Below are 13,233 nucleotides of genomic sequence, written 5' to 3'. Positions count from 1 at the left end.
GGGCCAAAACACCTCGATGATGTCAGAGGAGGCAACAGCAACTCAGATAACCACTCAGTACAACCAAGGTCTGCAGAAGACCATTTCTGAACACATAACACGTCCAACCTTGAAGCAGATGGGCTACAGCAGAAGACCACACCGCCACTTTATTAGGTACACCTAACTGCTTAAATATTCTCTGGTTTTACATTTTACACAGCATCCAAACCTTTTTGGAATCCAGGTTGTAAGTGGCTATCTTGAAATAATGAGAAACTTTCTGAAGACAATGAAAACTTTCTCAAAATAAAGACTTGCCTTAGAATAAAGACACATTTTCCTCAGATAATAAGAAAATAAAATCTTTTTTTTCCTCTTTTCCTCATCACATTATCGTAAATAGACCTCCATTTCTGAACACATAACACGTCGAACCTTGAAGCAGATGGGCTACAGCAGAAGACCACACCGCCACTTTATTAGGTACACCTAACTGCTTAAATATTCTCTGGTTTATATGTCTTTGACACGTAGGAGTTGCTCGGTAGATTTGGTTCTGACAGACAGACAATACTCATGTATGTCTGTGTGTGTTTTTGTTTCCTCTTTGGGGCATTTCTGCTACCACGATGATACACAAACACACCCACACAGAAAGACAGACACTCAAAAGGTGAAATGAATGTCTTAAACTGGATGGGATACAATGATCTGCAACTTAAAATGAAAGTGGGCTTGTTTAGAGAAATGTAATGTGTGAAGTGTTCTTTTTTTACACATCTCACCATGGTGTCTATTTGGTAAAAATAGTTTTAATAAATAAGCGAGCCAACCAGTCTAAATCTTTACAGCTTTATTGACAATCTATGATAACAAAATGTATTTGAGTGTGTGATGATGTGCGAGGGTCGGTCAGGAGAGGAGCTCTGTGAAGAGCGACTGATTGGCGAAGTCTGCCGGCCGCTCTTGGGGGCGGGGCAGTGACGGGCTGCCACTGAGGCCAAACTGTGGGACGCCAGAACTCAGGAAGTAGAAAGGCACATGGGTGATTCTTCCACTCGACCAGCACTGAGAACAGAGAGAGAAATGTTACTTTGGAAACGGCGGAGTACAGAAGTAGAAGATCATCAGGGTTTCTGCACCGTTAACCCATTGAGGCCTGAAAAATCGCTGGGCGATTTTAAAATAAGCCTCTAATTTTCTGGAAATTCTGGAAAAATTCTGGAAAAAAAAAGTGTCAACTCTTCTACTAAATAATAGATTTTTCAGCCTCTGTAGCAGATAGAAATGAAATTCAAAAAGGTATTTGAGAGCTTATACAAATACTACAAAACGACGTATCCGCTTTCCAGGCTTCAATGGGTTAATGAAGTTAAATGGCAGTTTAATACCATATAGAATGCAATTTAATACCCGTTTCACAATCATATCGACTAAAATATGAAGTTAAAACAGGAGGGACGAATGGCACAATTCGATGGCCTCGAATTATTTATCATTTCATCACATTTTTCCAGTACCTCTAAGCTGGACGTCCCAATATGGATGAATTGACTAAGAATTTGAAAAAAATAAATAATTTAAAGTTACTAGAGCATCATTATGAGACGATAAGCGACCCAACTACTAGGGACGTGTCTGATTAGTCTGATTTAACGTTGGGCTCCAAAATTTGGGCTTTTTAATACCTTCAAAATATTTGTTTTGAGGTAACTAAATTGAACGCTTTTAGATGTAAATGTAGTTACAATGTTTATTGCTGAAACTGCCACATTACATAGTGAAACATAATGAGACAATGTATACACTACCGGTCAAAAGTTTTAGAACACCCCAATTTTTCCAGTTTTTTATTGAAATTCAAGCAGTTCAAGTCAAATGAACAGCTTGAAAGGGTACAAAGGTAAGTGGTGAACTGCCAGAGGTAAATAAAAAAAGGTAAGCTTAACCAAAACTGAAAAATAATGTACATTTCAGAATTATACAAGTAGGCCTTTTTCAGGGAACAAGAAATGGGTTAACAACTTAAAGCAGTTCTGCAGCAACGGAGGTTGATCAAGCCTTGAAAGTTGCTAAGTTGCTACCAATTCCTACAGGTGTCCCAACTTTTCTTGATCACTTACAACCTACAAGTTGCTCCACATTTAAGGGAACTTCTGCAACAGAGTTGGGAAGAACTTTCTGAAGAATATTTGATTTCCATTGAGTGTGTTCAGCTGTTCTATCTGTTAAGGTGCTACTTCAATGAGAACAGTTTAGAATACATTTTCCTTTCTAAACTGATTCTATGATTTATTTTCAATTGTTTATTTGTTATATGCAATAATTTCAGAGTACACTGAGACATTAAACTGCATCATTTTCAATTAAATTCTGGAAAAGTTGGAGTGTTCTAAAACTTTTGACCAGTAGTGTATGTTCATACTGACCACAGTGAGGAGAGCTCCGTGCTGGAAGTTTGGGTGGAACTGCATCAGTCTCGGTTCTGATCCGGACTCCCCTTGAACAAAACCACTTAAGAGAGAAACACAACAAATATTCAGTACATGCAGATGTGAGGTGCAGTAGTACGACATTTTTAGAGCGAGAGAAAAATGCAAAAACACATGAAAGTACAAACCAAGGTAAAAGCTCAAAAATGGGGCTGGTTCTTGTCTTGAACACGGCTATGACTGCAGGCCGGCCAGCTGCTTGTGGATCACCTGAGAGAACAGATGGAGAACACAGAGGCTGAGATGACTTTTTGAAATTTAAAATACCACTAATAAAATACTGATGGGGTTCATCAGGGTGAGACAGACCTTTGAGAAGCACTGCGAGTCTCTCTCCTGTTGGGTCCCAGGACAAAGACTGGATCTCTCCACCAACACTGACAGACAGAGTAGACACTCAGCTTTACTTTACTGTGAGTAAAGTAGGGCTGCACAATTAATCAATTAATAAATACATTTTAATTGTGATCACGATTTTGTTCGCCACAATTAAATTAACCTGATCGTCTGCGATATTTCTATTTTAAAACGTGGGCTCTCCTGCATATCTTGTTATGACTGTGGTCATATTATAGTTATTGTTTAGCAAAATGCATTTGTATGTGTGCCCTGTGTTTTTGTTTTCCTTTTTTTATATGCAGATTGGAGTGTGCCATAGCCGTGGTGTTATTGGTGGAGAGGTTCCACGCCTGGGCTGGGATTGGCTGCAGCTGGAACCACTTGTTTGTGTGCTCTGGAAGTTAGTTCTTGGAAAAATTGGAAAAAGCTAAAAGATTGCAATTGGTGCATCTCTTACTGTAAGCAACTTGCAGATCAAGCAGCACTGAATGCTGCCAGCTGGTTTATGCTCTTAAAATCCTGTAATAAATTCATTTTTTGCATCAAACTGCCTTGCTGTTTCTCTTTGAGCCTTTTTCTAGAAGCCCTGCTCATCACTGTTTTCGATGTGCTTCAGCTAAAACATGACTAATTAGCGATCTAGTTTAGAGCTCTTACATGATGTCTCCATCTGGTGAGTTAAAGGTCGTCTCTGATAGGTCGGCCACCACCACTGCTGCCTGCGGCCCTTTTGATGTGCATGTAGGTACGCCTGCTGAAAAACAGTGACATCGTAGTAAAATGATGAAGTCGACCTTAAGTTAGAAAAAATGTCTTTTCATTATCACTTTTTCATCCAACTTTAGTAGAAAACAACTCAAGCTGCACACAAAGGCTTTATATTCTACAGCAGTGGTTCTCAACCTTGGGGTCGGGACCCCAATTGGGGTCGCGAGATGATTTCTGGGGGTCGCCAAATCATTTTGGAAGTCAGCTCTGTCTCCACTGTGTTAAAGTGTTCATGTGTTAATGTGTCTTAGTCTTTTCGGTCAATTTGTGTCTTTTTTTGGTAATTTTGTGTCTTTTTTGGTAATTGTGTGTCTTTTTTTGGTGGTTTTGTGTCTTTTTTTGGTGATGTTGTGTCTTTTTTTGGTGATTTTGTGTCTTTTTTGGTGATTTTGTGTCTTTTGATCATTTGGTGGTCAATTTGTGTCTTTTTTTGGTCATTTTGTTTCCTTTTTTGGTCATTTTGTGTCTTTTTTGATCATTTTGTTTCTTTTTTTGGTCATTTTGTGTCTTTTTTTGGTCATTTTGTTTCCTTTTTTAGTAATTTTGTGTCTTTTTTTGGTCATTTTGTGTCTTTTTGGTCATTTTGTGTCTTTTTGGTCAGTATGTGTCTTTTTTGGTCATTTTGTTTTCTTTTTTTGGTCATTTTGTGTCTTTTTTGGTCATTTTGTTTCTTTTTTGGGTGATCTGAACTGTGCGTGTGAGATTCTGTTCAGTGAGCGGGGGTCGCGGACAACATGCATGTTAAATTGGGGGTCGCGACTCAAAAAGGTTGAGAACTACTGGTCTACAGAACATGGTTATTTATTATTACTGTGTGTAAAGACGGAGAAGATCACCTGGTAAATCAGTGAAGGTCAGAGCGTAGATGACCGTCTCTCCCTGTACGGTGAAGAGAAGTCGTCTCCCATCTGGACTCCAACAGCCAGACTAACCAAAACAAAATACTTATTTAATAAACACATGATTTAGAAAATGTTGTGTTACATAATTGAACAATATCTTTGATGGGTTTTCACCTGGCAGCGCCCTTTCAGACACGGCCAGCGCTCACAGGTCCACATCCTCGTCTCCCAAACCCTGAAGAAAGAAAAAAAACAACTTTCTATCCACTTATTATCTTATAACAGCTGTTCAACTCCTTACATGCTCATTAATATTTATGAAAAGAGAGTGGGCTTCTATTATAATACATAATTTGTTCAAACACATTAATCATGAGAGAGAAAATCTGACACTTATTTATTGGCAGCTTCACATATCCTTCAAATGAAATGTGCTGCAATAACTCTAAAAGAAGGGTAGAATAGAAAATATGATGAAACTTCTGATCTGTGACTGAAATTCTGTCATTTCAATTCAATTCAATTCAATTGGCTTTATTGGCATGACGTAACAATGTATATATTGCCAAAGCAACCATCAGAAAAAAAGATAACAAGATAAGGAAAGCAATATTTACAATAGATTATTATAATTCTGTTATTCATTTTAAAATTAAATTTAATATTCTGATTTGTTTAGATTGTATGATATGTATGATGTTCTGCTTGTTTTTTGTTTTTTCCATGTTGTAAGGCGACCTTGAGTGCCTTGAAAGGCGCCCTATTAAATAAAATGAATTATTATTATTATTATTATTATTAAAAGAAAAGAAAAAACTAATAACAATAAAAGAAAGCAATATGTACAATCATTGAATTACAATCAACATATAATTTATACAATCTAACTGTCCCAGCAAAAAAAAAAAAGAAGAGAAAATAAAATAAAAAATAAAAACAAAACAACCAACAGCTGTCTCTCAGTGTGTGACAGGCAGAAACATAGACTGCTGCTAATCTAATCTACAGCTCTGTGACTCTTCCCCGAGGAGGAGCGGCAGTTTTTCCTCATCTGACCATTTTAAAAAACCTTTTTTGACGGATTCAAATTTTTGGAATTTGAATTCTGTCTCTGACCTGAACAAGGCGGACGGTGTAGAGGCCAGGACGTGGCTGCCATCAGGGGACCAGGACAGAAAGGTGGCCCCGCCTCCTCCAACACGCTGAAGAGGCACACAGCTCTCTGAAGCTACATCCCAAACCTGAAGGACAGAATGGACCATAATCACTTTGTTCATCGCTTCTCTGCAAGATGAATCAGACTGAAAAAGATAAAGTGGCTGCCTCGCACCATCATGGCGGTGTCCATAGGCGAGGCCGACACGAGGAGAGATCCGCTCGGAGACCAGGCGATGGAAGTGATGGGAGAGTGACCGGGGTGAGACAAAACCTGAGCACAGCCAGACGAAGGCCTGGACGGGTCAAGAGGAAGAAGAGCACAGCACAAGAAAAGACAGTAAACTGTTAAATCTATTATTATTATAATAATAATATAATAATAATATTATTATTATATACCGTCTAGTCACTATAGCATTGTTGCCATCATATCAGTTTAATTATTACCATCATCTGCCAACCATCCTACCAACTGATGTTCTTCTTTTTAACTTCTCAAGTGTCCTTGTTCTTGTTCTATTCTGTGTTTTTTTTTCTATTGTTGTTTTTATTTATGCTACCTCAGTATTTTATTCTATTGTATTTTATTGTACGTGAAAACCGGACTGCTGTGACAACCAAATTTCCCTTCGGGGATGAATAAAGTAATCAATCAATCAATCAATCAATCTATCTATCTATCTATCTATCTATCTATCTATCTATCTATCTATCTATCTATCTATCTATCTATCTATCTATCTATCTATCTATCTATCTATCTATCTATCTATCTATCTATCTATCTATCTATCTATCTATCTATCTATCTATCTATCTATCATATCATCATCTATCTATCAACTGGACTCTTCTTCTGTGGCTACTATTGTGTTTTGAATGTGTCAGCTCTGCTACTTAACTGTGTGTCAGTTTTATATATGCATTTGTGTTTTTTAAAGAACTGACTGGAAATTTTGTTTCTTCTGTGTATGAAAATACTCAATGAAATGACAATTAAAGTGGATCTTGAACCTAAATGTGTAAAATCAGTTCCTTCCTTTCTTTAAGGGAACTAAGTAGAAAGATTTGCAGACATTTCAAGAAGATACATTGGAGTTCAGGTACCTGGTTGACAGCGAGCAGGGGTCCACGTGCCAGACCAGTAAACAGTTTTGACAAGCGACAGCGAGTGCAGACGCACACAGCGGCTTCCACTGCACAGCTGCAACACTCCTCTGTAGACGGTGCTTCAGTGTTGGGGTGGTGGCACTGAAAGACAGCAGGATAATATAAAAGAGAGAAAGAGAAAAGTGAAAATACTGCGATAGGAGGATGGAGACATGAAAGGAACACGCTGCTCTACAAGGCTGCCATGTGGTCAGTTTGTTTGTGTTTGTGTATGCAGTGTAGACTTAGGCCCTGTTCACACGAGGACGGTCTCAACAGAATACGCAAAAGTGGCGTCGCGTCTTCACTTTTTATTCCTCTTTTAGACGAGCGTTTTCGGGAGAAAATCTGCTGCATACGGTGACGCAAAAGTGTGTGAAATTGGATTGTATGCAGCCAGGCGGCATCACTTAAAGCCATAAGAGCATCTTTGGGCATGCAGAAGTTTTCACGCCACACATTTTCATCAGCTACTCCTTCCACAAAGTTCTCCACCATCACTAGATCTCCCAGGTCTCGTTCACAGCCGTCTGGCTCGCCTCCGACCAATTGCTGCATCCAGAATGTGATGGAGGTAATTCCAGATCCTTCTCTGTTCACTAATACTATCTGTACATATCCTGTACATTTGGTGGAAAGACTCCTGTAAGTTTATTAGAGCTGCCAGAGCAGCTTGAAGGTCCCACCATGGAAATAATCCCACGTTTGTTTATTTCCTGTACTGGAGCATGTATGTGACGTAAACACATACGTGACGTGAGCAGATCAGATCAGAGTTTTGTGTCTTGTCAGTGTAGACGACACGCTACGGAGGAGAGGATTTAACTTTTCCACTTTGGAAGGTGGTTTCAGATTTTTGCGTCTTTAAGCCCCCAAAACACCGTCACCGTCTAAACGAAAGGCACTTCACATAAAATATTTTGTCGTTTTTACCCGCGAGCGTCCTCGTGTGAACGGGGCCTTAATTCCACAAGCTGTCTTATTGGCCATCTTCCAGGCGTAGTTAGTGTACCTTTTGGGGTTGTAGATCTTAATTGAGTCGTCCAGTAGGGCTACAGCAAATTTATCTGTGTGAGGATGCCAGGCAAAGGCACGAACGACACAGTCAGACCTGGAAAAGTTGAAGGAATCAAAAGGACAGAAAAGTCACTGAGTTCTTTTTTACTTAATTATTAAAATTTTGTCATTAAATTTCTGTTTAAAATACAGTTTCAAGCCATTTTTTTTAAAACACTGAAAATACAAAGTTCCAATCAGTGCAATCATTCATGTCAGGCATCAATTATTATTGTCTTCATGATTCCAGGTTAATGGTCTACAAAGCAACAGAAAACAGTGAAAAATGTTCACCACAATGTCCTAAAAGTCATTAATTTACTTGTTTTATTTGACTAGGAGATCCAAACTCAAAAATATTCAGTTTTTTTCAATGTAGGACACACAAAAACAGCAGATTCTCACATTTGAGAACCTTGAGATGTGGTTTAAACCAGGGTTGGAAATATATTTTTGTCTACCTGCCACTGTGACTCATGGATACAAAAATCTAACAGCACCTCAACATTTTTTTTGGCCGGTGAGAGAAGCAAATCTTGCAGCCACTGCATATTTTATTAGCACTTGGCTGGTGCGAATATCAAACCCAGCTTGAACAATCAATTGTGAATATTATTGCGGATACATTAAAAAGATGAATCAACTAATTGTTGCACCTATAGTTACCTAATTATTTCTTATTCTTAAGATTATAAAACAAACAACTAATTACAAAGTTGGCACTTACCAGTTCAACACTTGTGAAAACTCAGCAAGCATGTCCTCACTGCTCATCTATAAAGCAGATATACAAACAGGTAAAAACACATTTGAATGCATCATAACAAACCTGACAAATCTGTTTAAAGACGAAGTGTATGGACAACACTTTAACCAGCAACAAAACTTACTGTGAGATGAGGAAACAAGGAGCCGTGAAAGGAAGAGAACCATCTCAGCAATGCAAGGATACAACCAGAACTCACTGACAAGCATTTGGGCACTACACAAGATACAGAAAGGTGAATGCATAAACACATTAGCGGATATATAGCTTCAGGTTAGGCCTGGGCCGATAATCAATCAATCAATTAATCGCACGATAAATTAAATGAACTCAATAATTTCGCCGGCCTCGATATATCGCCATGCGCATGCGTGTTTGTTTTCCCCATCTGTTGCCTCCAAGCAGGCTGGATGACAAGAGGGTTCACTCTGTGCTCGATCTCAGCACCTGGGCGCTTTTGTTCCATAGCAGAATGAGCGGAGTGAACCCTCCTGTCAGTCATCCAGTCTCTTTGTCTCTGTGGGGAAGGCTGGGCCGCTAGCATTGGCTACACACAGAGTGCAGCAGGTGAAAAAAGATGATTGCAAAGCCAAATGCCACAGCCCCGGTGTGGGAATATGTCGGTTTCAAACCGAATGAAAAAGGTGAGCCCATCAACACACGGACGAGCCTGTATGCCGAATTTGTTCAAAAGTGGTGGCAACAAAAAAAGCCACCACAACAAACTTGCATGCCCATCTAAAGCAGAACCACCCGACCCAGTTTTCCCAGCTGGGGAAAAAAACTGCACCTGGAGATGCAGAGCCTTCGTCCCGACAGTCAACACTGGTCGACAAAGTAAATATAAACGCTGTGCGCTCACAGAAAGTGGAGTTTGCTACATCGCAAAATAAATGCTGCCTTTTAAAAAAAAATGTTTTATGTATTTGTATTTAAAAATGTTGTATTTATTTAGGATATTTAAACGTTCTTAAAATTACAATTACAATGGTAAAAAACACTGAGAAATAAAAGTGTATTGTATTTGAAAGGGTGTGCATTATTATGATATATTATCATGTTGACAATAATATCGTTTATCGGCAATAATTTGTGGGACAATATATCGTCCAGCAAAATTTGTTATCGTCCCAGGCCTACTTCAGGTGATTCCTTGTTACAGAAAAACAGGAGATTTTGGTTTACCTTCTGTATTTGAGTTGGTAATTTCCTCGAGCAGTCCTGTAAAACCACCATCCCGCCTGCAATAGTTACAGAGAAGTTGCAATTATCATGTTTGTCTGTGAACAACGTGAGACAAATCATTGCTTGACAGAAAACTGTGATATCACTTCTTGTGCTACATCATTAAAATACCGGTACAGATAGTGTTGCATGTTGCCAAAGTGTGAAGTAAGAAATTTGGTCCAATTTGTTTGGCAGATTGTAGTGATTTGAGGCTCTATGGGTGCAGCTGCAGCAAGTTGAATCAACACCTCCGTAAAACCGTTTCATAACCTTCATGAAGGCAGGATTTAATGCAGGACTGTTGTTCAGCCATAGGTCAGCATTAGCTTTAGCTAGGTGGACCTTATAAACTGACAACTTAGTGCATATACTGTCATTGTGTCTTATCTTTGAGTGTGTGTTATACCTACCAGGCTGCTGCACTCCTCATCCACAGTGTTTCAGAGTGGTCCAGGAAGGCCGCCTTGCTGCTGCTTTCTGTGCGGCTGTGAAGCTTCAGAGACTCTCGGGGGAAATACAAACTCAGAGGACTGGAGTCCTGTAGAAAACACACAAACAAGTAATAAATCTTTTAGGGATGCATCGATCCGACTTTCTCAGTTCTAATACCGATACAAAACACTGGTCCGATGCCATTTATTAATGACTAAGGCAACATCACGCTTTATTATGCTTTATTAACTTTTAAAACAAATTTAACAAATAAAATCATGGATATAAATGTACGGTTGTGTAATTGTTATTTAATATTCAAATTAAAAGGTGTCAGTATTTCATTTCTGAGCTTCCAATTTGATGTTGAAATCAAAAGCAGGATTGACAATGTTATATACTAAATAGCAGCAAACTAGCAGCAAGTGAAATACGTTTTTGCCATTACATTTTAAATAAATTATTCAAATTTGACTTGTGGTACATTCCACATTCCTTTAAATTGCAGCAACAAATTGATCAAAAAATTAAACAGGAATTAAAATACCAGTAAATAATTTAAATATCAGAAGTTTTCAAAGTGGGAGATGGGTATCCAAATGGGGGCGTAAAGCAGTTTCAGGGGAAGCTCAGTGTATGGAAGTAAAAGAAAATACAGTATTTATTATATTAATTATGAAAACATCCTCGCACAGAATAGCCTAAAGAGATACAATAGTTTAGTGTGATTTTGGATTTTTGTATTATTATTATTATTATCTATGTAGTGGGTCAATTTTGCCAGATTATACTGATGGTGATGTGTTTTGTTTTCATAACATCATATGTGAGTGAGTGGCCTTGACAAGAAGACATAGTGGTGCATTTGTAGTTCTATGAGCGTTTGTATATCTGTACATGAAAATTAACTTGATGACAGTTAGTTATTGATGTATTGAGTATATTAACTGTATATTATAATTACTATAATGTATTCTATATTTTGCCAGATTAAGGTTGATTCCGGGGTCGTGATGATCCCAAATATCATTTTGACTCTTTTCATGTGATTTCAACTTTTTTTCTTTTCATTTTGGCAGTTTCTTGTGATTTCAACTCATTTGAAGCAGGAAACATGCATTTTGACTCATATTCAATCCCTGTAGTGATTTATTGATTCATCATCATTAGTATCAATGATTGGCTTAAATTGTTCTTCTCTCGCTGAAATAACACTGTTTTGGACACAAGCAGTCATGTTTTAACACTGTAAATCCCAAATATCATTTTGACTCTTTTCATGTGATTTCAACTTTTTTCTTTTCATTTTGGCAGTTTCTTGTGATTTCAACTCATTTTATAACATGCATTTTGACTCATATTCAATCCCCCTCAGAGGCCCTTGCATATTGTTGCCAAGGGAACAGCAAAGTGTTAATCTGGCCCTGATTACAAGTAGGGGTGTGCCATATCGTATCGTTCACGATAATATCGGTATTTTTTTTTATGGTTAAAAAAAATGCATATCGTGATATTGGCAACGTTCCTACTTCTTGATGTAGTGGTTAAAGTTGTTTTAATCACAAAAAGCTACTTACTCCCTGTCGCTAAACACATGCAGCTTTCAAAATAAGAGCACGGTGTGTTAACAGAATCCACCACAGAATTTACAAGACTGTCAAAATAAGATGCCTTAAATAAAACATACAAGAACCTTTATTCTCCTTTACAAAATGTCATTAAAATATGCCCCCGAAACCCCTAAATGGTTATCTATATTATTTGCTCATACTCAAGAGTCAAGAGTGATTTTTTTTGTATTTGGCAACTGAGATCTGCACTTCACACTACATTTTAGATTTTTAATTATTTGTACAGACAAAAAAAAAAAATCATGTTTTCTATATCTTTTTAAGTATTTCCTAATATCGTAAAGAATATCGTTATCGCAAAAATAGCCTGCAATATCGTGATATTCTTTTAGGGCCATATCGCCCAGCCCTAATTACAAGGTAGTCTTCTTGTTCAACCCCTTCCTATATCTACAAAACATTTAATAAGCATGTCGCGAGAGACTATTATTGATATCATGGCGTCTACTGGTCCCAGCAGCTTTGATCCAGACCTGTTTCAGTCGGTCTTCAGTGGTTCCTGACAGCAGCTCGTTGTTGGACTCGCACAGAGTGGTCTGTCCGGAGGGCAGCGGGGCAGGAAACAAGGCCAGAGAGCACATCTTCCACACGGTGAAACAACTGGAAACACACCATGAGTCAGTCATGTACACACAGAGAAGTTAGTGAATCAACAGCTGACTGTTGACGCTACATGGTGGCTAACGGTAGCTAGCTGCGTCAAGCTAACCAGTTTAATATCGGCCTCGTTTTTGACAACAGCAACAGTTACGTCTCGTTGTATAGGTCGTGGAAGTTACCTTGTAGTGTCTTCTGTGTAGTGTGGTTGATTATTTTGCGCTGAATGTCCAAACAGTAGAATAACAGTGCATGCTTCGCTGTGGTGACACTTGGAAGTTGAAGCAGACTTCAAGTTAATCGCGCCGTGTGGGCTACGGGATCTCCGAAGGACAAACAGTGCGGAGTTCGGCTACAGCCAGCGCGCTGACGTGCTGCCCCCTTCAGGCCACGGCGCGGCATTACACCCACAGTGAGCCCAAAACATGCACCGACTGTTTGTTGTTGGAGTTTAGATACTTCAAACACACGCTCCATTTTATTCAACTTATACAAATGGAGTTGTTCCTGCACTGTTACTTCCGTGTTGTTTATTTCCTCTCAATGATCCATTTATTATCAGCCAATTGATTATATTATAAGCCTTTAAAAAAAGTATCTGATTCCTCATTTTGGTGAACATAATGATGCTGTCTTTCCCTCCTCACCAGGGAAGGGCAAAGAGCATGGTCAAAGCCTCCCTGCAGCCGGAGGGGATGCAGTGCGTCTTGCTCAAGGACACAGCAGCAGCAGCAGGGTGGATATGCACGGGGTAAGATCCTGTTTGAAGGAATCAGTGAATGAAATGCCCCCAT

At 38.7% G+C, this 13,233-nt stretch overlaps 1 protein-coding gene across 3 annotated transcripts; it reads right to left on the bottom strand.

The window, feature by feature from the left end:
* Positions 1 to 814: 814 nt before the first annotated feature.
* aaas (achalasia, adrenocortical insufficiency, alacrimia) lies at positions 815 to 12,761 on the bottom strand. Of its 3 annotated transcripts, none has more exons than XM_059334220.1 (17): positions 12,622 to 12,759; positions 12,316 to 12,423; positions 10,190 to 10,317; positions 9,738 to 9,793; positions 8,677 to 8,768; positions 8,514 to 8,560; positions 7,743 to 7,841; positions 6,689 to 6,832; positions 5,754 to 5,874; positions 5,540 to 5,664; positions 4,598 to 4,658; positions 4,418 to 4,508; positions 3,471 to 3,567; positions 2,784 to 2,851; positions 2,603 to 2,684; positions 2,412 to 2,496; positions 815 to 1,050 (listed from the first exon to the last, which is right to left on the bottom strand). In XM_059334220.1, exons 2-17 carry the CDS (start codon positions 12,421 to 12,423, stop codon positions 895 to 897), a joined length of 1,560 nt encoding a protein of 519 aa, XP_059190203.1. In that variant the 5' UTR covers positions 12,622 to 12,759; the 3' UTR covers positions 815 to 894. The 3 variants fall into 3 exon arrangements, with proteins under 3 accessions (XP_059190203.1, XP_059190202.1, XP_059190204.1); XM_059334219.1 differs by having other exon boundaries at positions 816 to 1,050; positions 12,316 to 12,442; positions 12,622 to 12,761; XM_059334221.1 differs by having other exon boundaries at positions 817 to 1,050; positions 3,471 to 3,564; positions 12,316 to 12,442; positions 12,622 to 12,761.
* Between the last annotated feature and the right edge of the window lie 472 nt (positions 12,762 to 13,233).

This window comes from Centropristis striata, chromosome 5 (genome assembly GCF_030273125.1).
Source record: "Centropristis striata isolate RG_2023a ecotype Rhode Island chromosome 5, C.striata_1.0, whole genome shotgun sequence".
Lineage (NCBI taxonomy): Eukaryota > Metazoa > Chordata > Actinopteri > Perciformes > Serranidae > Centropristis > Centropristis striata.
Note: the sequence above shows the minus strand (reverse complement) of the source record. Positions and strands in the feature narration are given on the sequence as shown.

Bases quoted from the DNA above. Each gene is read 5' to 3' on its own strand.
- aaas (XM_059334219.1), bottom strand. From the start codon at position 12,423: ATGTGCTCTCTGGCCTTGTTTCCTGCCCCGCTGCCCTCCGGACAGACC. The intron at 7,842-8,513 runs GTAAGTGCCAAC...CAACTTTTCCAG, and splicing joins TTTTCACAAGTGTTGAACTG to GTCTGACTGTGTCGTTCGTG. The intron at 2,852-3,470 runs GTAAGAGCTCTA...TCTGTCTGTCAG, and splicing joins TCACCAGATGGAGACATCAT to TGTTGGTGGAGAGATCCAGT.